Source organism: Vipera ursinii, assembly GCF_947247035.1.
Source record: "Vipera ursinii genome assembly, chromosome: 1".
Classification (NCBI taxonomy): domain Eukaryota; kingdom Metazoa; phylum Chordata; class Lepidosauria; order Squamata; family Viperidae; genus Vipera; species Vipera ursinii.
In genome coordinates this window covers 87,326,548-87,351,829 of record NC_139512.1, presented here as the reverse complement: position 1 = coordinate 87,351,829, position 25,282 = coordinate 87,326,548, and the positions used below count along the sequence as shown (strand labels likewise).

The 25,282-nt window shown below is 39.0% G+C and overlaps 1 protein-coding gene across 1 annotated transcript in view; it reads right to left on the bottom strand.

The window, feature by feature from the left end:
- The window catches only part of NAV2 (neuron navigator 2), a 189,360-nt gene that overhangs the window by 54,884 nt on the left and 109,194 nt on the right, over nt 1–25,282 (bottom strand). Inside the window, exons 9-13 of the mRNA XM_083355147.1 lie at nt 17,027–17,165; nt 8,399–8,690; nt 6,365–7,067; nt 3,766–4,233; nt 500–565 (exon numbers count right to left, since the gene is read on the bottom strand). Coding sequence (XP_083211273.1) covers nt 500–565; nt 3,766–4,233; nt 6,365–7,067; nt 8,399–8,690; nt 17,027–17,165 — 1,668 coding nt within the window. The remainder of the gene's footprint in view (nt 1–499; nt 566–3,765; nt 4,234–6,364; nt 7,068–8,398; nt 8,691–17,026; nt 17,166–25,282) is intronic.

Sequence of the window (25,282 nt, the reverse complement as noted above, 5' to 3'; positions counted from 1 at the left end):
CATACATTCATTCTTACAAGGAAGCACACATAACAAAATATCAAAAGAGACAAAGATTCCCAAAATCGACACCGATGTATGCAACTTATTACAGGGACTAATTTCAGCCGCAACGGAAGAATTGGGAGAGGAAACCAAGACAAAAGGTGAAACAACTGAAAACACGAGGGAAAGCTGCATGCCACCAGAATGCAGAAATGCTAGTGAGAGTTTGTTTACCCTTCCAGTACAAACAATACAGAACTTTGTAAGATCCTTAAGTTTGTGTTCTTGAAAAAAAACATGACTTTTGTCCACACTATTCTCCAGAATAAGGGTTATTGCTGCTGTTACTCTCACTGGCATGTCTTTGAGTGACCATTCAACACATCCCAGTGAAATAGACACACACTCTCTCCACTGAGCACAGTCTTGCACAATAGACTTTGGCTTCTTAAGTGTCACAATGAACCCTCCTGGATCTTGTTGTATTTCATTGCCCTTTGACAGACAGCATTACCTGTCCTGCCTCCTGGGTAAAGTATTTCTGCAGAATTTGGGACTAGCAGCAGGGGAAGAGAGAGGGCTAGAAGAAGTTCAACAAGACAGAAAAACAAAACAACAACAAAGAGAGAGAGAGAGAGAGAGAGGAAGATTAGCACAAAGGGAAGAAATGGAAAGCTTTTAGAAAAAAAATCCATTCACAGGTTGATAACAGTTGTTTTATGTTGTGAAGCCATAGATCATTAACAGAGTCAAGGAACTGCCTAATTGATTTAGCAAGGTCAGCTGCATCTAAAATAATTCAGAAAGAGCTACAGTCCTGGGTCTTTTTGTCCTAGGCCTCGCTTTTGGCCATTGGGTTTTCTCTGTTTATATGCAGAGACAGACAAAGATGACTCTTCCAATTGTTCATTTTCCTAGAAACAGTCTACTTCATTCAGTCCTCATTCTTGTACTACAAACGGATTTCATCTACAGGTAATCCTCGCTTAACAACCAGTTGTTAAAAGTTATGACAGCCACAGTAAAAGAGCTTTTTGGTCTATAAAGCTCAAAAGCCCTGACCATAGAAAATGGCCGTGCTGAGGCCATGTGTTCACATGACAGGCGGGTCAGTTTTATGCAGTCTGTAGTAGGGTGTCTGTGATTTGTGATTTTTTTTTTTGCATGTTTCTGGCATTTTTATCTGGTTTTTTTTGGGGTAGGGAGGAAAGGCCATTCAAACGAATGGGTACACTTAACGACCACTGTGCTTGCTTAATGCCTGTCACGAACAAGGCTTGAAAATTACTTCTGATCACATGGGTGCCTCCACTTACAACCACAAGAACTTACAGTCATGATTTTGAGCTCAGTTACGTAAGTCAAGGACTACTCATACAATACTTAATATGTTTATATGATCCTGGCAGAAATCTAAAAAGCAGCAGAAAAGAAATCAGACAAGGAAGTCTGCCTTAAAGTGTGGCTTAACATAAAGCATGTTCTTTATAATTTATTATTTATTTATTCAATTTCTATAGCCACTGAATCAAGTGGCTCTGGGTGGCTTACAATTCTGAAATTATACAACAATTAAAAGAATTTAAAAAAACCCAGTAAAACAGTAAAAACATCTGAGCTTAGGTGTTTTCTTGCAGACGTTTCACTATCCAAACTAGGTAACATCATCAGTGCTACTAGGGAGTGGGGATTGCTCTCAGTTTATATTGTAGTGGCTTCGTCCTATCAGTATTGGTAGGAGTGGTCTTGGAAAGTCTTTGATTGGGCTGCTTACTGTTAGCCTGTCTGGCAGTTCCTTAACTGGGGTATTGTTTACTTCTTGAATGCTGGTCTGATGTTAATCTTACCTGTAGTATTAATCTATGATCACCTGGATGTTGATTGCTGGTGAGGAAGTGTTTTGATCTTTTTCTTCTCTTTTTGGCTGGTTGTCTCTTTCACACTGTATGTAGATGTTGTTTATGTCTATGTGTCTATTGATGGCCAATTTGTCAGAATACCAGGCTTCCAGAAATTCCTAGTATTTTTGGACTAGGCTCGGTCAGTGGCGTAGCGTGGGGGGTGCAGAGGGGGCCGGCCGCACCGGGCGCAACATTTGGGGGGGGCACGCTCGCACTCGCAGCTCTCTGCCCCTGCCTGGCTCACTCACTCTCTCTCACTGCAGTGCTGGCTGTGCGAATCCAATCCGAGCCGCCGGGTCGCCGCCCACTGTGGAAGGGCGGGGTGCCAGGCGTGCGGTGCGGAGAGAGAGCGAGGGACTATCTGGGGGAGGGACAGTGCAGCGGCCGCCCAGCGCAGCGCTGAGCGCGGGAGAGAACCACACCAGACCAGACCAGACAGCAGCAAGAAGAAGCTTGCCTTGCCCTGCCCCGGGTGCTGACAACCCACGCTACGCCACTGGGCTTGGTATAGGATGGTCATACAGTAGTTTCCTAGTTGGAACTATGGTTGAATCTGTCAATATGTTATGAAATTAAAGAGTTTTCAGAGTTTTTCAAAAGACACTGTGGCAAATTGGCCATAAACAGACAAATAGACATTAACAACATTTACACACCATGCAAAAGAAACAACCAACAAGCCAAAAAGGGAACAAAAAGATCAAAACCCTTCCTCACCAGCAATCAACATCCAGATAAGCATAGATTAACACTACAGGTAAGATTTACATCAGATCAAGATTCAAGAAGTAAACAATACCCCAATCAAGGAACTGCCAAACAAGCTAACAGTAAACAGCCCAACCAAAGAATTTCCAAGACCACTCCCACCAATACTGATAGGACAAGCCACTACAATATAAACTGAGAGCAAACCTCACTCTTTACTAACACTGATGACGTTACCAAGATTGGGTAAAGAAATGTCTATAAGAAAACAACCAAGCTCAGAGAGCACACCAAGGACCCCTCATTTCAACCCTGAGCTACAAACATTCTTCTTTGCCAGTAAAAACATACATAAAATAAATACTATTATATCACATTATACTATATATACATTTCTCTCCCCCTCTACACACACACACACACACACACACACACACACACACACACACAGAGAGAGAGAGAGAGAGAGAGACACACACACATTTTGGCATATTATGTATGACAACTTAGTTAATTTCTACAGTTTATGCTAAAAGAAATCAAAGTTGCCAAGGGGACAATTTTCCAAGTTGTGGAGAAGTGTAATTTTATTACAATTGCTGGAAGCACTTGGTTTGAAATTTCCAGAATGACAGAGACCAAATGATATAGACTTCCATTTGACTGTCTATATTACCGTACTGTTAATAAAAATAGCCTTGATGGAGCAGTGGGCTAATGCCTCCTTAAGTAACACCAGCTGCCTGCAATTAGTGCAGGTTCGAGTCCCACCAGGCTCAAGGTTGACTCAGCCTTCCATCCTTCCGAGGTAGGTAAAATGAGGAGCCAGATTGTTGGGGGCAATAAGCTGACTTTGTAATAATGCTGCTTGGGGGGGGGACCGAAAACCCTAATAAGCAGGCATATACATAGAATGAAGGCTATTGCTAAGCACATTGAGTTGTGCTTTAGGTTGTAAGCCGCCCTGAGTCTTCAGAGAAGGGCAGGATATAAATGGGATTTTAAAAAAAAAGACCACTCTATATACCAAAGAGAAAAACCAGTTTGAGTAATTATCACAGATTAAGAAGACTTGAAAACTATGGAAAGCATCTAGCAGTCGGTTCCTCAATATAACACAAACAATAACTGGGGACAGGGAAAATATTGGTATCTTTTGAAATTCTCTCACCTTTCTGACAAGTTTGTCTTAATGCTGTTGGTTCTAACAAAGGGAGGCACTGAGTCATCCTTAGAAGCTGCAATCAAGCCACTGGAAGAATTGTGGTTCAGCCCACTTCCACTGCTGAGAGAAATATCAATGGATTCACAACTGGTGTGCAGGCTGCTGACAGACTGGTATCCAATCCCATCCTTGCTTACAGCAGATGAACTACTGGGGTTGGTACCCCAGGTCAAGCTGTTGGAAGGAGCCGAGTGAGCTGAACTGGGACTAGATGCTAATGGAGACTGATTTGTGTCTGCATTTTTACAATAAAGAGGGCTACTACCACCACTGCTCAATATGCCACTGCCAGAAGGAGATTCTGGATTTCCTTGTTGGTTCATGGTTGCATGTGGGTTGGAGATGACTACTGAATTTTTCATGCTTTCTGCTGTTGTTATGGGAGGTTGTTTATTTGGCTTTCCACCAAAAAGTCTGAAGAAGAAGAAGAAAAAGAAATCAGATATACGGATTTTTTTCATTTCATTTATTTATTGGTATGCCACCTGTATTATATTTACAAATAACTCAGGGAGGTGAACATATCCAACTAAGCCTCCTACTTCTATGTTCCCCATGATAACCCTGTGAAGTGGGCTGAGAGAGAAAGAAGCTCTCGCATAGATGAAAAAATTATCCTTAATATCATTAACATTATAAATTAATTTCTTCTGCTGTAAACATACCTCCTCTCAGTGAGGAGAGGTATATTGTGCTAAATTTTAGTAGTATTCTGGGGTCCTAAACAACATGTGGCATTTTTACTTTTCTTGCATTTACTTTCTTTACATTTAGCTGGTCAGTACAAGCAGAAACAGTCAAAAGGGGCTACAAGATTTTGCCCCATATTAGCTAAATTCTCTTTTGATTTTGCTGTGAGAAAGAGAAAAATACTCATCTATTCACATATTAGTGGTATAGGTAGTCCTTACTTAATGACCGTCTGTTTAGCAACTGTTCAAAATTACGACAGCACTGAAGGAGCAGTTATGAGCTTATGAGCAGTTCTTGTAGTAGCCCTTGATGACCAGCTTGCAGTTATGATGCCGCAGTATCTCATGGTCATGTGATTGCCATTTGCAGCCTACGTTGCCAGATTCCGACAAAGTCAGTGGGAAAGCTGACAAGTGGCGATCATGTGAGGTTGTCTTTAATGACCATGCAGTATTCATTTAACAACAACAACAGAAAGTGCTGGAACTGCAATTGGTCAAGTGATGTCATATTGGTCAAGTGATGTCTCTACATGGGGCTGCCCTTGAGGACCACTCAGAGGCTTCAACTAGTGCAGAATGCAGCTGCGCGAGTTGTGATGGGAGTTTCCCGATACTCCCGTGTAACACCTCTTCTCCGTGAGCTGCATTGGCTTCCGGTTGCCCTCCGGGTGAAATTCAAGGTGCTGGTAATGACCTATAAAGCTCTCAATGGCTTGGGTCCGGATTATCTAAGGGAACACCTGCTGCCGGCATCAACTTCCCATCGTCCTGTGCGCTCCCACAGGGAGGGCCTTCTTAGGGTACCGCCGGTCAAGGAATGCCGGCGGGTTATCCCCAGGGGAAGGGCATTCTCTGTGGGCGCGCCGGCCCTTTGGAACCATCTTCCCACGGAGCTTAGGACTGCCCCCGACCTTCGCTCATTTCGCAGGGATTTGAAAACTTGGTTTTTTGAGCTGTCTGGCCCAGACTGAGGGGTTTTAATTATTTATTAATGGGGTTTTAGTTTAAATTCAGGGACTTAATTTAATTTTAGTTTTAACCGATTTTAACTTTGTATGTATTTTTAATTTTTCCCTGTAAACCGCCCTGAGTCCTACGGGAATAGGGCGGTATACAAGTTTAAATAATAAATAAATAAAATAAATATTTTATAAGTATATCACTTAGTAACGGAGCTGTCGGTCCCAATTACCATTGTTCAGGACGGACTACCTGTTTGTATTTTTCAGAACGTAACTGCAATGTTCATATTGTCTATTATGTGTCCTATATTGTGGTGGTGAAGCAATGTATTTACCTAAACAGCACATACAGTCCTCACCAGGAAACTCATAGGCCGATACTAGATTTCAGTCACATTCCTTAATGGCTCTATTACACTTATAGGTAGGAGTGAGAAAATATATAATAGAAATTTGCCTTCCACATTATGTTCCTAAACAAATAATTTTTGGAACAGATGACCTAAAATAACTTGATGCTCTTCACTTCTTCTTACAAATCCTATTAATCATGCAACCTGGAAATTACCAGAATTTGAAATCCAACATATTTGGAGGATATCAAGAGGAAAACAGTGGTGCAACCAGGGCTTTTTTTCTCATAGAACGCTCAGAACGGAGTTCCAGCACCTTTTTTGGATGGAACCTTGTAGCGTAAGCAAGGAGGGTTGTATGATATGTGTGAGTTCTGGCACCTTTTTCTTTTACAAAAAAAAGCACTGGGTGCAACTACAGATTTTTATTGATAAAATGATTTCTATTCTAGACCCAAACATCAAGGATAACTTCCAGAATGTTTCTTCACATTCTTTGAAATACACAAATTCAAATGAAAAAAGCTACAATTACCTGCGCAGTGTAGGAGAGGCCACATCTGGGTACTTTACGCCTTGCTGGTGAGTGTTCTGGGGTGCACTGGACGTTGTCTGAGGTGATGGGTTTGCTTTAACAGAGTTACAAGAGACCACACTTTCATTATCTGAGGAGATCCCTTTCTCTTTATCCGTCTGGTTTATTAAGCCTGGCAGAGAGCTCCCAAGGGCAACTTTTGTTGGTTCTCTTATTTTAGGAACAGGCAAGCCTGCAGACTTGCTGCTTATGTTGGAGTCTATGCTGCTAGTGCTAGATCTATTGCCAGCTCCACTTCTGCTACTGGATTTGCTGGGGCGGGGTAGACTCCGATACTGAAGATTGGTTCGGGTAGAAATGGCTAAATAGCCATCATCCTGATTTTGTGAGCCATCAACACTAGTCTTCCGGCCAGTGGACCTACCCATGAGTCCAGATGACTTGGGGATTTTACCCAGAGTAGCAGCTCTACTAGTAATAGTTGCTCCACTAGCTGTAATCATGGTCACACCTACAGCTGACCCACTCTGCTTTTTAAATCCAAACATGTTTGTATTAGTACTAGCCGTTCTACAGTTATTTGCAGAAGGCTTTTTTGATTCATCCCCACTGCTTCGCCCAGCATCTGAAGGGGAACGTTTAATGTTTCCAGATTTGGGAGAAATTCTGCCCTTTTCTGAAACCTTGGCATCATCAGTTTTCCCTAGAAAAAAAGAAAAAAAAGGAGAAAGAAAATAATTTTAAATAATGAAGGGCTTCAAATATTATGCAGAAACATTGCAATTTTTTTAGGTTATTTGTAAATGATTAATATATCTGAGGGCCAGGAGAACATACTTAATATGCTATTTAAGTCTAAAAATGTAGCAAATGTAAGGTTACAACTGTTTTGTTCGATTACATGAAAAATTACGTTATCTAGAACTAGCATCTGAGATATCTCTACTCAATGATGGTTAAATATGCTCATTCTAGACAACAACAGTATAATTTTGCATGTACTAGAACAAAATATTTATGTAACTAACATTGAAACAGAATGATGAAAGAAGACTGAAGAGTGGTATAAATGCCTTCAGATGGCTAAAAGATTGAGAAACTCCAGTAAAAGTGAATGTGACACTTGAGGAGGCAATCAGTTTCACTGATCGACAGTTCTTACTCTTGAGTTCATACGGTAGCCACCTGGGCTCAGGAAATGATATGTCTGAATTAAATAAGTTTTAAGAAGATTTAATTTAAAAATTAAAATTTTAGTCTGTTGCTTCCAGCGTGCTATTTAAGGTTCACATCTGCCCATGGCACCCACACCTAACCGTAGCACCCTCTTGTTCCCAGGACACTGCTGGCGGGGACTCCTGCCTCTTCCTGTCTAACAGCCTATGCAGTCCTGGCTTATGACAGCAACCAGATCAGCTGGAACTGATGTCACTAAGTGATATGGTCACATGACATCACTATTCGGTCCCAACAGCCATCATAATTCGAGGACTACCTATATTATCGTCCTTATTTTCTTTGAACTGCTATGATGACAAGGAGATTATAGTGTAAACATCTACCATATCGAATGTTGATGAGGAATTTTGCTACCTAATTATATACAATTAGAAATGAGAAGAGAGGGAACTTAAAAAAAAGTCTCCCTCCTCCAAAAAATTTTCAGGAAAACTGTGGTATAATTTGGTTATAGCAAAATCTCTTGTTGAAAATACACAGCCTTAGAGAGATTTCCAAATTAAGGAGAGCTTGAAAAACAGTTGAGAAACTAGCTCTTATTAAACGTTATGTTGATACCTTTTAGATTTATATAAATTAAAAACCATGCAAGCAAATTTTCTTTTCTTGATCAAATCTCAGTTATCAGTATCCCTTTAATTTCCTTTAAAGGAAAGAAGATTTATTGTTATATTCACCATCAAAGAAGTGCATTGATCAAAATGCAGTTAAAATCTTGGCAGTGGATTTTTTTTTAATACTAACAGCATACATTCTTGGCCTGCACTGCATGGCTTTTGGCTGTGCATTCCTCACCTGTTCCAGGTGTCTTCAAAGTTCCTGAGGTGGCTGCCGTTTTCATCCTCGGTGTGGTAATACCAACTTGAGCTGACATGCCCCGTCTCCAGGATCCCGTCTGTGAAATGACGATGTTCTTCCTTCCAGAAGTGCTTTTATCAGATTCATCAGACACATCAGAGGGATTCCTTCTCCATTTAGATCCAGACTCCATTTTTACACCACTGTCTGAGCCTCCATCTGATTTTTTTATTTCATCACCAGACCACAAAGAATTCCGCTCCACTTGGGAATGCTTTTCAGTGTCAGTCTGTTGGAAAACAGAAATGAATCAACTGACACTGCAAACTTTTCTTCCTCCCAGGAAGAAGGATAATATTTCAACATTTTAGTAATTCCTATAGATAAAGAGTTCTGGTTTTTAATTATTTTTTAAAAAAAAATAAGAATAAGATACTGATCTACAAACAGAAAATCAAGGAATTTATTTTACATTTCTAATACGCTTAAGTAAAAGAAAAGCAAATAAAATGCAAATCATTCAACATTACATAAAACAAGATTAAAGAAAAAAAAATTATGAAAAGATCTGTCTTGATGCTGAGCAGCTTCCTTGTCCCTCTTATTTTGCACAATACATTGCAAAGCACAAACTCATTCACTTCAAAAATGTGTTGTGAGCTTTTCCTTTGTTCTGCCTTCTCTATCTCTTTGCTGGCAATTTGATCTGTGGAGCATGAAGAGGCAGCTTTTTCTAGCACTAAAGATAAATGAAGCTCTCTCTGTTTCAGCCTTGCACAAACTTCATCATCAACTGAAGTGAGAAATGTTTAGAAGTGACAATGATTCACTGCTCCATCTCGCTGAATTTCATCGCCGAGATTACTTATTTATTCATAATTAAATTTATCACTTTGAATTTACGTGAGTGATTAGGGCCCTTCAAATAGAGTAGCATTCTATTTTCTCCTTTCTCATGATGATTACCACAAGAGACAATGAGCTGGGCTGTATTCTGCATTTGCCCTCTTTGTTCCACTTGTACTGCCTTTATGAACTATCTGAAATCATTTGCAATTCAAATCACTGACATAGAGACCAATGCCAAAATTAATTGAAAACTCTGAACATGCTACACATATGGGGACCTCCCCAAAAAACATAGTGAGAGATCCTTCCTGTGTGGTTTTTTTCTCTTCTAGTCTAAGGTTTATAAAATGTGATTGAAATTTAATTTGGAAAGTGGACATGTAAAAAACTGTATGATTCAGTGAATGAGGAATTTTGGGTATAATGTGATGCTGGAACAATGGGAGAATATGTGGATGAAAAGCTTAAAATTTACACTGAATTATAATTTAAAAGAATTTTTTTATAAGATGATGTATCATTAGTATTTAACACCAGAAAAGTCATCTAGAATGTATAGAGGTATTTCAAATGAATGTTGGAAATGTAAGTGTAAAGAAGGGACCTTTTATCACTTATGGTGGACATACGATAAAGCAAAAAAAAAAAAAATGGCTTTCAAGGTTAAACCTAGCATCCTGAATTGGGCCTGGAAGCAAAGTGACAACCAGTGCAGCTTGTGGAGTAAAAAATGTGACATGCACTGTTCTAAGAACATCAGTGGTGGAACTCAAATATGTGAATAATCAGTTCTCTGTGTGGATGCTACTTCTGGAAGTCCATTTTGGGCCTGGGCAACAAAAAATTAGTTATCGGTCCTGCCAAAGTGGTGCAAACCTGCTGAATCCCACCACTGAGGAGCATACATAATTGCTTGCACCATTGCAATCTGTACAAGTGGAAGCTTCCAGATACTCTTTAAGGAAAATCCATGTGAAGTGAATTGCAGTAGTCCACTTTGGAAATATCTAGGGCATGAATGACTCTAAGCAGGGTCTGTTTATCTAGGAACAGGCATGGCTGGTGCATAAGATGAAGCTATGCATAAGCCTTCCTAGCCACAACAGTTTCCTAGTCACTGAGTGGGAGCCATGAGTCTAGGAGGACCCTCAGGTTGTGTACTAGGGCTGTCTTGGATAGTACAATCCTATTCAGCACCAAAGATGGCATAGACCTCAAATAAGAGAGCCCCAAACACAAAAGTCAGTCATTCTTGCCAGGGTTCAACCTGTTCCCCATTCAGACATTCATAGCTTCCAGGTACCAGGATAAAATGGTCATGGGATGGTTTAATTCACCAGCTAGAGATATACAATTGATGGATGAGCTCACCCAGTGGTCTCACGTAGATGTTAAAAAAGCAGAGGAAAAAGCACCACACCCTGTGGCACTTTACCTAGATGGGGCAAAGGGTAGGACCTTTCCTCCCCAATCATTTTCAGGTGAAACCAACCTGAAGGAAAGAGCTGAACCAGCACAAACTGTGCTGCCCACCCCCAGTCTTCTGAGCCAGTCCAGAAGGCCCTATGGTATGAAAGGCATTGAGAGATCAAGAATGGCAAGGATGCACTATCTATCCATCCTGCACACACCAGATGTCATCCAAAAACACAAGAAATGCCTTTTCCATACCACTACCACTTTGTCTACCATCTTCCCTCCCAAAAAGGGAAGTGAGATACTGGATGAAAATTGAACAGGGTCCATTATGGTTATAGGTTAAGGACTACCTATATTATGAAACAATGGTTCCATGACTCCCAAGAGCATCCCATTTCTTGTCTCCCAGAATATTTACTCATGCCGGTCACCACCATACTACTTTGGTCCATCTCCAACTACCAAATAATAGCCATTTCCAGGACCCTCAGTTCCCTGACTCAAGAACCATCAATATTCTCAGCCAATGTCCCGAGACATACTGAGGCATTTTAGCTTAACCAGCTTTCAGCACCAACAGGGTCCCCATAAAGAACTTCCCCCCTCTCTCCTGCTGCTCTCACCCACAGGTAAGGTCCCCTTCCCCACTCACTATCATCAGTTCCCCCTCTGACTCTCATTCACATTTGCTCCCATCAGCAAGGAGAGATTCCCAAACCCTTACATCCCTCCCATCAAAACCACGTCTGGTTCTAATCCAAAGGGAGCAAAGAAACGGGGAGTCCCCTCAGCCATATTGCAGTTTAGAGGTTTAGAGGACTGCTACAAAGCAATCCTCAAGCATAGCTTATTATAGAGGGCAGCTGAGGGTGAAAGTGTACTTTATAAATATCTCATACCATTATCCCATATATTATACTTCACATAAAGAGATCAGAGTGAGATTAAAAGAATAGCATATTGCTAATCCTATAGTATCACCCTGTGTCATTAATCCCACTTTAAAATTGCATGAGGGTGGGGAAGGGAAGGTTACATTAAAAAGGTACCCTATCAGGACTCTACAATGTTGTTCACTATTGCTTATAATGGAACGTAGTCCTCTCTTAAAAGTGCAAGGCAAAGGTGGGACTGAAATGCACTGAAATTGCTAGATAAAAACTTTTAATGGCGAACAATGCAAAATAATAATAATATTAGCCTATTTAAAACAATTGCAAACAGAAATTTTAAACTCTACTGGCTTGTCTGCAAAAGCTTTGAATTTTTTTAAAAAATGAAAAACAATCACGTTGTTCATATAAAATAAAGGTAATTAGCAACCAGCCTGTCTAATATACATACTAATATGTAAATTAATATGCCTGGATCTAGGGAACTGAAACAGGCAGTGCTACTGAGGGGGGAAAAAAAACTCCACTGAATGGCTGATCTGAAGCAAGGAAGCTGCAGGTTCAGAAACGCCCATACTTCTCTATTTCTAATTACTCATCCCAAAAGTGACTTTTCCAGTTTATAAAAGCTATTTGGAAATTAATCAACATGTAACATCTGATTTGCCTTCAAGAAACAGGTACTTCAAAATCAGTAATGAAGGATGTTATGAAAAATAACAGCTGAGGCACATAGCAATAGCATTAGCACTTAGACTTATTTACCACTTCACAGTGCTTTACAGCCTTCTCTCTAAGCAGTTTACAGAATCAGCGTATTGCCCCCAACAATCTGGGTCCTCATTTTACCGACCACAAAAGGATGGAAGTCTGAGTCAACCCTGAGCCGGTAAGAATCGAACTGCCAAACTGCTGGAGTAAGCAGAAATAGCCTGCAGTACTGCATTCTAACCACTGCACCACCACGGCTCCATACACCATATGTATATATAGTGTGGCTGTCAATTCAACCAAATTAAAACTAAGATGTGCTTCCATTTGGAACATTATGTGTATATTCCTAAAGTCCTTGATAGAAGAAAGACTGGACATAAATGCACTAAATAAATTGCTGAAATTTATTTATTCAGTCATTCATTTATTTTTTTGCTGCCCATCTAGCTGCAAGGCAACACTCAGATTCTAAAACACTGGTCTTGGATTCCATTCCCCAAAAATGCTTTAGATTAGAAGGTGTGAGAGTGTGACAAAAACAGATAGTCCACAACTTACAACCACAATCGAGACAGATGTTAAGTGAATTTTGCCTCATTTTACGACCTTTCCTGCCACATTAGTTAAGTGAATCACTGAAGTTGTGAAGCTAGTCACACAGTTGTTAAGCGAATCTGGCTTCCCCATTGACTTTGCTTGTCAGAAGGTCGCAAAAAGGGAATCACATGTCCCCAGGACACTGCAATGGTCATAAACATGAGTCAGTGGCCAAGGGTCTGAATTTTGATCACGTGATCATGGGGATGTGGCAACAGTCTTAAGTGTGAAAAATTCCCATAAGTCACTTTTTTCAGTGCCCTTTGTAACTTTGAACGGTCACTAAACGAACTGTTGTAAGTCGAGGACTACCTGTATAACACTTGTTGGCAATACTTTAAAGCAGCAGGACTTTTCTCCTTCCTGTCCACCTCAAGGCACCTTTTGGAAATGGCATCTGAAATGCCGCTAAGCAGCACAAAACAGATCTGGAAAACTCCCTCTGTCTCTTCCCCCAGTTGTTCCAGACATGGAATTATTTATTTATTTATTTATTTATTTATTTATTTATTTATTTATTTATTTATTTAATTACATTTATATACCGCCCTTTCCCGGAGGACTCAGGGCGGTTTACAGGGTAATTAAAACCAAAAATACAAAAGTTAAAAACCAAGTTTAAAAAAGATTAAATTTATCCCTGTATAAATAAAACCCCAATTAAAATAAATTAATCCTCAGCCTGGGCCAGAGAGCTCGAAGAGCCAGGTCTTCAGGCCCCGGCGGAATGAACGGAGGTCGGGGGCAGTCCTCAGCTCCACTGGCAGCTGGTTCCAAAGGGCAGGCGCCCCCACTGAGAAGGCCCTATCCCTGGGTGTTATATCTGAATGTTTCCATGGAATAAAATTCTGTTGAAGAAAGCATCCACAGGATAACTTTTCCGAGAACGTGGGCACTTTCTGCACATGGAATGAAAGTGTTGGAGGCAATCTGTCCATTCATCCGAAACCACCTGATACAACTATACCAATTAAGCAAACGGAATAAGCATGGAACAGTTCTACCAAAGATGTGGCAATTAGCTTCAGTTAATTGGGGGCGGGGGGGCGGGAGTTTAAATGCAGAATGTGAATTATATTTTGGCAGAAAAATCAGAATGGTCAGCATCTAATGCAATCACTCTGTGAAAGGAAGCACACAGAGAGCTCCTTCGGTGAATGAAGCCCTTGTTCTGCAAGCAGCAATTCCTTCCATTCATGGAGCAATCAAACTGGATTCCATCCAGTGTAAAAAGTTTCAATATACATTTTAGCCATAGACACAGATTATTCTGTGGTAAGAACAGCCAGCACTCTGTTATACATATGCAAGCCTATCTATTTAACACTGGGTTGTTCTTTTCTCCCCAAACTCCAAAAGGCACATTTTAAAAGTAGTGTACTGTATTTCAGTATCTAGTTAAACAATAAAAGAAACAGAGAACAGCTGAAAGAAACTTGTTGCTATAGATTGTAATTTTGCAGGCCTAGGTTAATAATCTCATTTAATATTTGAATAATAATTGGACACATAGATTTACATTTTTTTTCTTGGTATTAGCAAAATACTTGTGATTCTTCTAATTTAGCACACAAAGTCCATACAAAAGTTATATTTGTTCCAGCTTTTGAATTCTCTCAGAAAGTGAGATGATTTAGTTCATTTATAGTTAAGACACATACATTAAAAAAGGAGAGATTTCCTATTTAGTCCATCTCATTGCTTTTCATTTTTATACTGTAAAGACAATTGAATGGAGGAGAAATTCATGTGATTCACATTTTGATGTGAATTTATCTAATTTGTACTTTTCAAACTAGTCTGTGAATTCAAAGCGCTGATGTACTTTGCTGAGTTTTAAGATGTGGTCCTCAAAACAAGGAAAAAAATGCACACAAAAATATGACAACACGGGAAAGCAGCAAAGGAAAAATGGATCTTTTATGGAGAAAATATTTGCAAAAAGTGCAGAGTAGAAAAGCAAGAACAGGAGAAATATGCCTCAAAATAAATTTTGTGTGCACTTTAAGAAGTCTGGCAGCAGTTTTTCAGCTTACACATTTTATTAAAAGGCACCAGCTTTTAATAAAACATGTACTCAAAAAGGTGCAGCCAAACTCCTGATTTTTTTGCCACCAGAGACTAAAATGGGCCTCTTACTACAACTTCTCCTGCCAGAGTGAAGCTCAGAAATGATCAAGAAATGCAGCCATTTTTCCAATAAATCGTATTCATCATCTGGATTGGTGTGATAATCAGAACATTGTGAAAACTTTTTTATGGGTTGGTTTCCATTTGCTAAGAAAGGTGTGCAGAGAATTCTGGGAAAATTATTTTAATTTTCTATTAATAATAGTTGTGGGAGGAAAATGCAAGCTGCGTCTCTCTCTCTCTCTCTCTCTCTCTCTCTCTCTCTCTCTCTCTCTCACACACACACACACACACACACGTTTAGAATTTAATGTTAGCAGTTGAAACTAAAGCAACAAAACCCCTTGTTTACAACCAGAGGCAAAATTCTTTCATGCAACCAGGGCTATATGCTCAAGTGAACAAAGAGTAATATGATCCTTGCACCGATGTACAAAAGCAATTTAGCACTTTATGGCAACTCTATGATACATTAAGAACTGTTATTAAAGTAAATTTTGGTTCTAATCAAAAAGGGGTGGGGGAATGAAGTAAAATAATAACAAAATATTTATACAGTAGTAAGTTTGAATGAATATGCAGTTTGACCCTTGTTTGGAAGACACCCCCCATAGATCGTGTGTGTGTGTGTGTGTGTGTTGTGCTTAACAAGAATTATATGTGCTATATATAAAGCAACACAAATAATATATATGATCTCAACTTATATGTTAGTAGTTCAGAGGTAGAGAAATATTAAAAATTTCTAACTGATTCAGGATTCTTTACTATGTTGTCTGTTGGATGAAAATTTGATGAACAAGAAAGTAACATTAGAATATAATTTACTTGTGAAAAGCTGCCAAAAGCTGCTTTTAGCTTGTAGCCACATGCAGGTCTAGAAAATCAGAATATACTTAATTAAATAGCAAGTGTTCACATTTCCTCTGACAATGTAATAACACTTGAGCTTTTGCGTGACCAAAACTAGATTTCTATTCCTTAATTAATGTATATAAAACAGTATGGCCAGTTCTGAAATATGAAGTGTCTGTGTGAGTACAATTGTGTATTCATTACAGCATTTAATACTATGTCCATATTACTGGGTTTCAGACATATAAATATTGCTAAATATTCTCAAACTCTGCTCTAAACTATCTCTGATTTTTTTTTCTAAAGATTTAAGGATCTAAAGGAGGCTGTCTGAGAGAAACAATCCAATTCTTTTCCCAAAGGTGCTTTTTTCAACAGGAAACTGGACTTTTGTGTTTTTTTTTTGAAAATGTTTCGCTTATCATCCAAGAAGCTTCTTCAGCCTTGACTGGATGGTGGGGAACGAAAGGATTTATACTTATAATCCAATTCTTTCTGCAGATGGGTGATGGTATTGGATATAATTCTTCATTTGCTGAACATGAATAGAGTCAGTGCCAGTACAAACAAATCAACAGATAAGACATTCAGATGTTTCTCTCTTATCTCAACCTCTTTTCAGCCATGTATCACACAATTGGCCATGTAAGCACATAAATAGAAATATTGTACAACATTAAGCAAGAACATTAGCATGGATAATTCATTATTCTAATTTGGCCCCATTGCTCTGTGTGTGTTACCTCTCAAAGCAAGCATCAGAATTTTCTAACTGTTGTAGCTATGCTCAATTAGTAAATGTATTTAGAGGTCAGCCCTGACATTCTTCAATTATTTATTCTCTTTAGTTGTTGTTGTTAGTTGCGAAGTCGTGTCCGACCCATCGCGATCCCATGGACAACGTTCCTCCAGGCCTTCCTGTCCTCTACCATCTTCTGGAGTCCTTTTAGGCTCATGCCTACTGCTTCAGTGACTCCATCCAGCCACCTCATTCTCTGTCGTCCCCTTCTTCTCTTGACCTCAATCTTTCCCAGCATTAGACTCTTCTCTAGTGAGTCCTTCCTTCTCATTAGGTGGCACTTGAGTTACAAACAACAAAACTAGCTTTCGGGGTGGTGAGTGCCCTCAGCAATATTATAATTTACATGGAATTTAAGAGAAACCTTACCTGGGATTCTAGGTTTTTCCGTGAGGATGCAGGGGTGTTGGCGTAAGAACTGATGGAGGAGCTTGTATTAATGTCATCAGTGCTGAGGTTATCTATGGTATCACTTATACCACTGCTGACGGAACTGCTGTCATCCCAGCTGCAGAGAGGCAAAAGAATCCCCATAAAGATAACTCAAACAAGCAGCCGCCAACACACACACACACACAAAAGCAGTGTTTTAAGAAAATATTAAGATCTAAAGCAGTTTAAGCTGTTTTCAAAATCTTCCAACGTAATCCAGCAATATCCTAAGCAAATATCTCAGGTAATTTTTCACCCTGCTTTTAGACCTACAAAAAGATAAGTTTTTTTTTTAAAGAAATGCTACTACAAAACTTGAAAGGAACAAGAGAAGCAGCTGCAATTTGGGGAACAATGAAGTAAATCATTCTGAATTTGAAAACAGCAATTCAGAAGTCGTCATAATATTCAACCAGTTCTTATTTTAATTATTAAATAACAGTTTCTGAACTTTAAAAATGCTTTACAGAGATGCACTGCATTTCTTGTTACCATAATTTTGTGTTGAAGGCAATCATTCTGCTCACCAATAATGTGGATCAAAGTTTCAGCTTATCTTCATTATTATTATTATCAGCAGCAGTGCTGGAACTTGTGCAGACCAGCTGTTCACGGGCTTGTGGTACAGCTGGGTTTACATGTTTAAATTGGCTGAATTTCTTCTGTTTCTGAAGGGGAGCAGAGTTTAAAATCTCACTGCCACCTCTTCTCACAATTTAGAATTCTCACAAAGTTAGCTGCTTTCTTATTGACTGTATCCTGCCTGATATTGCTGTATCTTGAAGCTTAAATATATAGCAATATATTATGCCTTTTATTATTTAGATGACCAATTGTTGGCAAACCTTTAATATTTCATGTAAAGGCAGCACTATATCAAAAATTACTATAACATATAAAGGATTTCTATTAAAATGTACATCAAATAACCTTGATTTTTTTCAAAATGATATTTTACTTTTTCTCAAAGGCCACCTGTATTTCTCTCTTTTTTAATATACCAATTGTTTGTTTCCTTTCTTTTCCTTCTATTTACTCAGTGTGTTCTTCCCAATACAGGTTTTCTTAGTTTTAGGCATTATTTTTCTTATATATATATAAAAAAGTCTGGTTAACTCTTAACTTGAATTCCATCAAATAACAATCTAGCATGGCACTATTGGTTATTTAATTATATGAGAAATTATGGAGAACATTTCCTTTGTCTCAATTTTACCAATATTTCAGAGAAGCTTCCCACAATATACTATTAAGAAAAAAATATATACATCATTAAGCATAATTGCCAAGGGTGTTTGGTGCATGAATACCTATGTATCAAAGTTATGATATTCTACAACCACCAAGCAGTATTGGGAAATATCACATTTAGCAGGGTGAAGGGGTCCTTGGGAACTGGATAGGCATGATTGAGAAACTAGAAAGTATCAAATGAAGCAAACTTTGAACTGCTTCAAAGAGGAACTCATTTGTGTTCCCCAGGGATGCCGTCAAAGTGCATGTGTGTGCAAGCCACCTTTCATAGATGTCCCTGACAGGAGGATCTGCTCTTTCATCAACCTTCTCAATATACAGAATTCTAAATTCAGGTGCAATTGGCAGAGTGCAATATAGGATAAGAGGTGTACCCAAAAGGGGCATGCTGGCTCTAATTTCCAACAGTTTAACCATATGATCATATCCCTAAGTTTTTAAATAACCAGCTATCCTTTTCTACCAAGTACAAAGGCAGGATTAGCATGTTGAAAACTACAGATGCAAATTTGCAGTTCCCTGAACATGTGATTGTAGCCCAGAAAGTAATGCAACTACACATGCTGTTGTAACTTTCATATTACATGCTTTGCATTGAATACTGTACAACTGCAAAGAAAAAAAATATGAATATTTATGCATTTTTCACGGGCAGCCCTAGGGAATTATTAGGCACTCACCCAGCTGTTTGCAATTTATTACGAAATGTGTCACATAAACAGTAGCTGGGAAAAATGAACTCAGAAGATATGATCTGGGACTGAGCTACTAATTTCAGTAAATAACTGGCAGACTATGATTTGGGTCAGATGTACTAATTCCTACTATTGATTCAGAATGCAATCTCCTCTTCTTTCTTGCAGAAAAAAAAAATCTTCCACAAACACTAATTATCTTCTGAGTTTATGGGATATAGAGTTTTCTGCCATTTCTTTGAATTGAGAAAAATAAGGACATTGATTTAATCTCTGTGCAGTCATATAATTCTACTATAGTATACTAATGCAATATATATCAAAACTAACAACGATATTTCCATGGAAAGTACAAAGGACAGGAAAAGGACAGGCCATACAATCTAATACTCACTGCTAAAGAACTGTACCATGTTTTTTTTCCTTAAGCCACAAGAATATATTTCTGTTGGTACTATATCATAAAAAAGGCTTATGTTGTAATATATTCAACTGACATTTGTGGGAGGTACAAATGATAAAATGTATTTCAGTAAAGTCTAAAGGTAAGGATAGAAAAGGGAAATACAATAGCTCTCTTGCTTTCCAGGCTCTGTAAGCAAAGATAGGATCATTGCAATTTAGCTGAGGCAATTAAGAACCTAAAAACCTATTCAGCTGTAACTTCCTTTTACTCAGTTGATCAATCAAATGAAATGTATGTTGGATACTTGAATTCATGTATTTAGAGGCTTTGTATTCTATCTAATGAAAAGCACAACTTTAAAAAGGTTGGAAAAAATATTGGAATACATTCTGTGAAATAAAGCATTAAAATTGTGAGAGGATGGATAGTTTCTTCAAATAAATGTTAACAAGCCCTCCATGAACTGTGGAAAAAAAATCCATTTATAATTTATTAAAGTTTGATTATTTTACTATACTTGTTGCCTGTTAACTCCTATGAGTCTGTCTGGAGTCAATCCTTTAAAAATAGGACATATAAACAAACAAATAATTCCTGGTGTTATGAATCAGAATCACAAGAAATCTCCTTTCCCCCAAATTCTGAAGCTGATATCAGACATAAAGAATACAGAATGAACTAACTGCCTTGGAGAATGCCTCTCAGTGCCTTGCAGAGTGTCATCCTGGCATGATTTCCCTACAAGAAGCTTCCCAATCTTAACTATATTCTGATTAACGATCCCTGAAGGATTTTCCTAGGTTGTAGCCAGCAAGTTTACTCTTTCCATAATTTTACAGAAGAATAAATGCTGCTGATTATGTTCAGAGCAACTTCACATATACATGTATAATCTTGAAACTCTAGATCTAATATGAATATAGATTTAGAACTATGATATGTAAAATACATATTTTGGGTAAGATAAAGGTAAAGGTTCCCCCGCACATGCGTGCTAGTCGTTTCCGACTCTAGGGGCCGGTGCTCATCTCCGTTTCAAAGCCGAAGAGCCAGCGCTTGTCCGAGGACGTCTCCGTGGTCATGTGGCCGGCATGACTAGATGCCAAAGGCGCACGGAACGCTGTTACCTTCCCACTGTAGTGGTCCCTATTTTTCTTGCATTTTTACGTGCTTTCGAACTGCTAGGTTGGCAGAAGCTGGGACGAGTAACAGGCGCTCACTCTGTTATGCGGCACTCGGGATTCGACCCGCCAAACTGCCGACCTTCTGATCAACAAGCTCAGCGTCCTAACCCACTGAGCCACCGCGTCCCTTCTTGGGTAAGATACTTACAAGCATAATTTTCAAGTCTATCATTTCTGCATGCAATCACTTTTGTGATGGCTGATTATGAACATTACCAAATTCAGCCCTGCTGGGTGCAGCCAGCCTCAGGAATTCAGCCTCTTCAGAAAAGTAGGATAATAAAACCAATAGTTTTTAAGAACATACGTATATACTGTTCTCCAACAGTCTCCAATGTTACTTCTCAGCATTGCTTAGCTATTCATAGACTTACAAACCAAGTATAGAAGTGTCATAATTATTTCTGAGAAATATCACTTTAATGATTTGTTTGTATTTGTCTACTAGGATAGTCAGGTGTATATATTTTTCAAAAATTCTTCCCAACCAAGAATGACATTCAGGTGCTATTAAGAGGTTTACTGAACTGGAAAGAGGTGGAAGGCACTTTCTTGTATACCTACTAAGTAATATATTAAGAGTTTGAGAGTAACTCTCTTTGTAGTTAAACATTCCCACAAAGGTTACCTTACACTTCAGAGAGGAAGACCTTGTGATATTTATATTGGTAACTTTCTAAATGCCTTCTTTCTAAAACACTTCATGTTGCATTTCAAACTGGGAATTTGCTTGCTAATTTCCCTTTTTTTTCTAAAAGATTAGCTACTCACTTCTTTTAGTACAGTATAAAAAAGAATTTTTAAAGGAAGGAAAAGGCTACAGAGCACATTCAATTATACCATAAAACAATTTGTTCCCATTGTGCCCCTTTGGGACTCCATCAAATACTGACATCATGGTATGAGGAATTTCAAGAACAATATTGTATGGGATTTGTTATCAAAGTTGTGTCATCAGCCTGCAGGTTAAATGAAGACATGCTGCCGCAAGTTGAAAAAATAAATTAGGGAAATAATAATTTTATCTTTTAAAACTCTGCATCTCCAGAGATTTAAAACCAAAAGGTCATGTTTTGTAACCTTCCCCCAGCCTAGTGTATTAAAACATCATTTAAACACTATCATGTATCAGCTTTTTCATCAAGCTTCTTGATCTTATTGCAAAAAGAAGACCTTTTTCACTTTGGCTTTCTAGCATATATATTGTATGTAGATCTTTGGTCATTTGGGTTTTTCCCCACGTAGAATTGAAGGTATAAGAGCAACGTTTCGACAAAATCTCATCTGTCATCCTCAGGCTGGTGGCTTCAGCTTCGTTCTTCTGGGAGAAGTGTGTGGTAGTGGCTGTTTGTTCCTCTTTTTTAAACTGCCAGAGGGGGTGTGTTCTGTGGGTGGAGGTGTGCTCTGATTGGGTGGGGGGTTAGCTGTGTTCTGATTGGGTGGGGGGGGTGTTTTGAATGGATTGGCTGGTCTCAGCTGCCAGCCTTAGACCTGAACTGCCAACTGCCAACATCATCAAAGTAAAATTGCCGGAGATGAGGGAACACGTTTATACTGCCGGCGTTTTTTGCGCTCTGCTCACAGAGCACGTCACGGGTCTGTTCGCCTCCACTGGCCATATTGAGAGCTGCCTCGCACTCACTCTTGTCCGTGTGATCTCAGGTTGGGGGCACTGTGCACTCCTCATGAAATGCGAATGTGTCTGAATGCCTGTTGTCAGGGGTGGATCGTGGGCTGTTCTTTCTGCCGCGACCGGCTCTCCTGTCATCTCTCATGTCTCCATGTTAGATGTTTTTGGGGATTCCTCCCACCCCCATTTACCTATTATGATGCAATGGGGTCGTGCGGCCAAGAGATCTTAGTCCTGCCTTAAAGGCGCTCTCCATAAGTATAAACATGTTCCCTCATCTCCGGCAATTTTACTCTGACGGTGTTGGCAATTGGCCAACAAAAGCTAGGTATATTAAACTGGTTAGTTTTGACTCTATCCCGGTGTTCAAGTATTCTTTTCTAGCATTAACATGCCTGGGATTCGTATTTTTGGTTTCTCTCCCTCTCTCTCTCTCTCTCTGTGTGTGTATGTGTGTGTGTGTGTTAAGGAATTAATTCAATCTATTTAAGAGGAAAATTTTTTAAACAATCTAATAAAGGAAGAATGCATTTGAAAACTGAGTAATAATAAGGTGTTATTTTTGTCCATTATAAGTACCTGATTACAACTCATTTATCAGCTCTTGTCTTTATGAGGCCTTTTAAATCTTGTTCAACCATAATTAATAGTTTGTCTAAATGATACCATCAACAACCCAAAGTCAGACCATAATAAATAACAATTGTAAGCATGCTTATAGAAAAAAATGTGACATTATTAATTGGCATTTTTAAAAAAATGAAATGAGGACTGTAATGTGCTAAAATCTTTGGGAATAAAACAAGCAAAGCAACTCAGGCCTTAGCACTTATGCAATAATCTCCAAGGGCCTCCAAGATCATACCCCTGAAATTTATTTGAAAAATATTTATTTATTTATTAATTTCTATACTGCCCTACTCCTGAAGGACTCAGGGCAGAGTACTGGGCAATAAAAATACAATTAAAGTACAAAATACAAAAGTTAAAAATAAGATTAAATAGAACTAGCCCATTACAATAAATAATTACAAATTACAAATTAAAATACCCCAAACCCATTAGACCAGGCCGGCTTGTTCAAAATAGCCATTATTTTGTCTCTGTCCCTTTTAACAGTATATTTCCAAAACTGCAAAATCTCAGCATTCTCTCGCAACTAACCAACCAATAAATAAATGACCAAATATACAGGTTAAAGTGTGGCCCTTGGCTGAGAAATAGGTCTTCCATATATAAATGAGCACAAAGCAACTAAAGAGAGATCAGACCATCTTATCAATGTCATGATAGCCATATAACTTTAGAATATTTTTTTAAAAATAATATAAACAAACTTAACCATCATGGCATTCCCTATCAGGGCAAGTAACCCTGCTGCCCGTAACATTGGATCCACTGCAGTTTGCATACCGCTCAAATTGTTTCACCGATGACGCCATCTCTACTACACTCCATCTAGCTCTCACTCATCTAGAAAACAAGGACTCATATGTACGTATGCTGTTCATAGACTTTAGTTCAGCATTCAACACTATTATTCCCCAACACCTGATGGGGAAGCTGGCCCTGTTGGGCCTGAATACCTCCCTCTGTAATTGGGTTCTGGACTTTTTGACTGGAAGACCTCAGTCAGTCCAGATCGCGAATAACATTTCTAACACCATCATACTGAACACTGGGGCCCCTTAGGGCTGTGTGCTCAGTTCCCTGTTGTTCACCTTGCTGACACATGACTGTGTAACAATGCACAGTTCGAACCACATCATTAAGTTCGCTGCTGACACGACCGTGGTGGGTCTCATCAGCAAGAACGATGAGTCAGCATATAGAGAGGAGGTGGAGAAGCTAATAGACTGGTGCAAAGCCAACAACCTGTCTCTGAATGTAGATAAAACGAAAGAGATGGTTGTTGACTTCAGGAGGACAAAATATGACCGCTCTCCACTGAACATCGATGGTTCCTTCGTGGAGATCGCAAGGGGCACCAAATTTCTTGGTGTTCACTTGGTGGAGAATGTCACTTGGTGCCTCAACACCTGTTCCATAACAAGGAAGGCCCACCAGCGTCTTTACTTTCTGAGGAAACTGAGAAAGTCACAGCTTCCACCACACATTCTCACAATCTCCTACAGAGGGACTATTGATAGCATCCTGAGCAGTTGCATTACTGCCTGGTTTGGAAACTGCACCGTTTCGGATCACAAAACCCTACAGCGAATAGTGAGGATGGCAGAGAAGATCATCGGGGTTGCTCTTCCCTCTGTCGTGGATATTTACATCACACGTTGCATCTGTAAAGCCAGAAACATTGTGGCTGATTACACACACACCTCATACACACTCTTCACTCTTTTGCCATCTGGAAAGAGGTTCAGGAGCATTCAGGCTCGGACATCCAGATTGTGTAACAGTTTCTTCCTACAAGCCATTAGAATTCTCAACACGAAGAAACTGGAATTATAAATACTTGTATTTGTAGTTTTTTTTAAGTTTTTAGTTTAGAGTTATGTGTAGTTTGTGTTCTGTTCTTTTTTTGATTCGTGTTGTCTGATGTAGCACCTTGGTCCTGGGGAAACGTTGTTTTGTTTCACTGTGTACTGTACTGTATATTGTTGAAATGACATAAATCTACGTCTACTACTACTACATTATGCACAGAAAAATAATGGAGATAGTAAATAAAGAAATGAAATATAAGTTGCAATAGAAAAGAAAATGTAAGTAAGTCTGATTTATAGCTACCCTATACCCCCATACCTTTCTTTCTCTGCAAGCCATCTTCACTTTCACCATGTTCATAAACCCATTAATAAAACTTCTTCTGTTCTTTAAACTTCTTGCTTTTTGATTGAGGATCACATTAATTCCATTTAACTATGACTTCCTTGATTTACATTCCTTTTAACCCATTCACCATTCTTTCACAAATTCTTTCTCTTTAATTCCTGATTACTTCTCTCCTTGATTAGTTTCCATCCATTGCTTCTTGTCTTGCCTTCTGGTGCTTTGGAAAATAAGTTG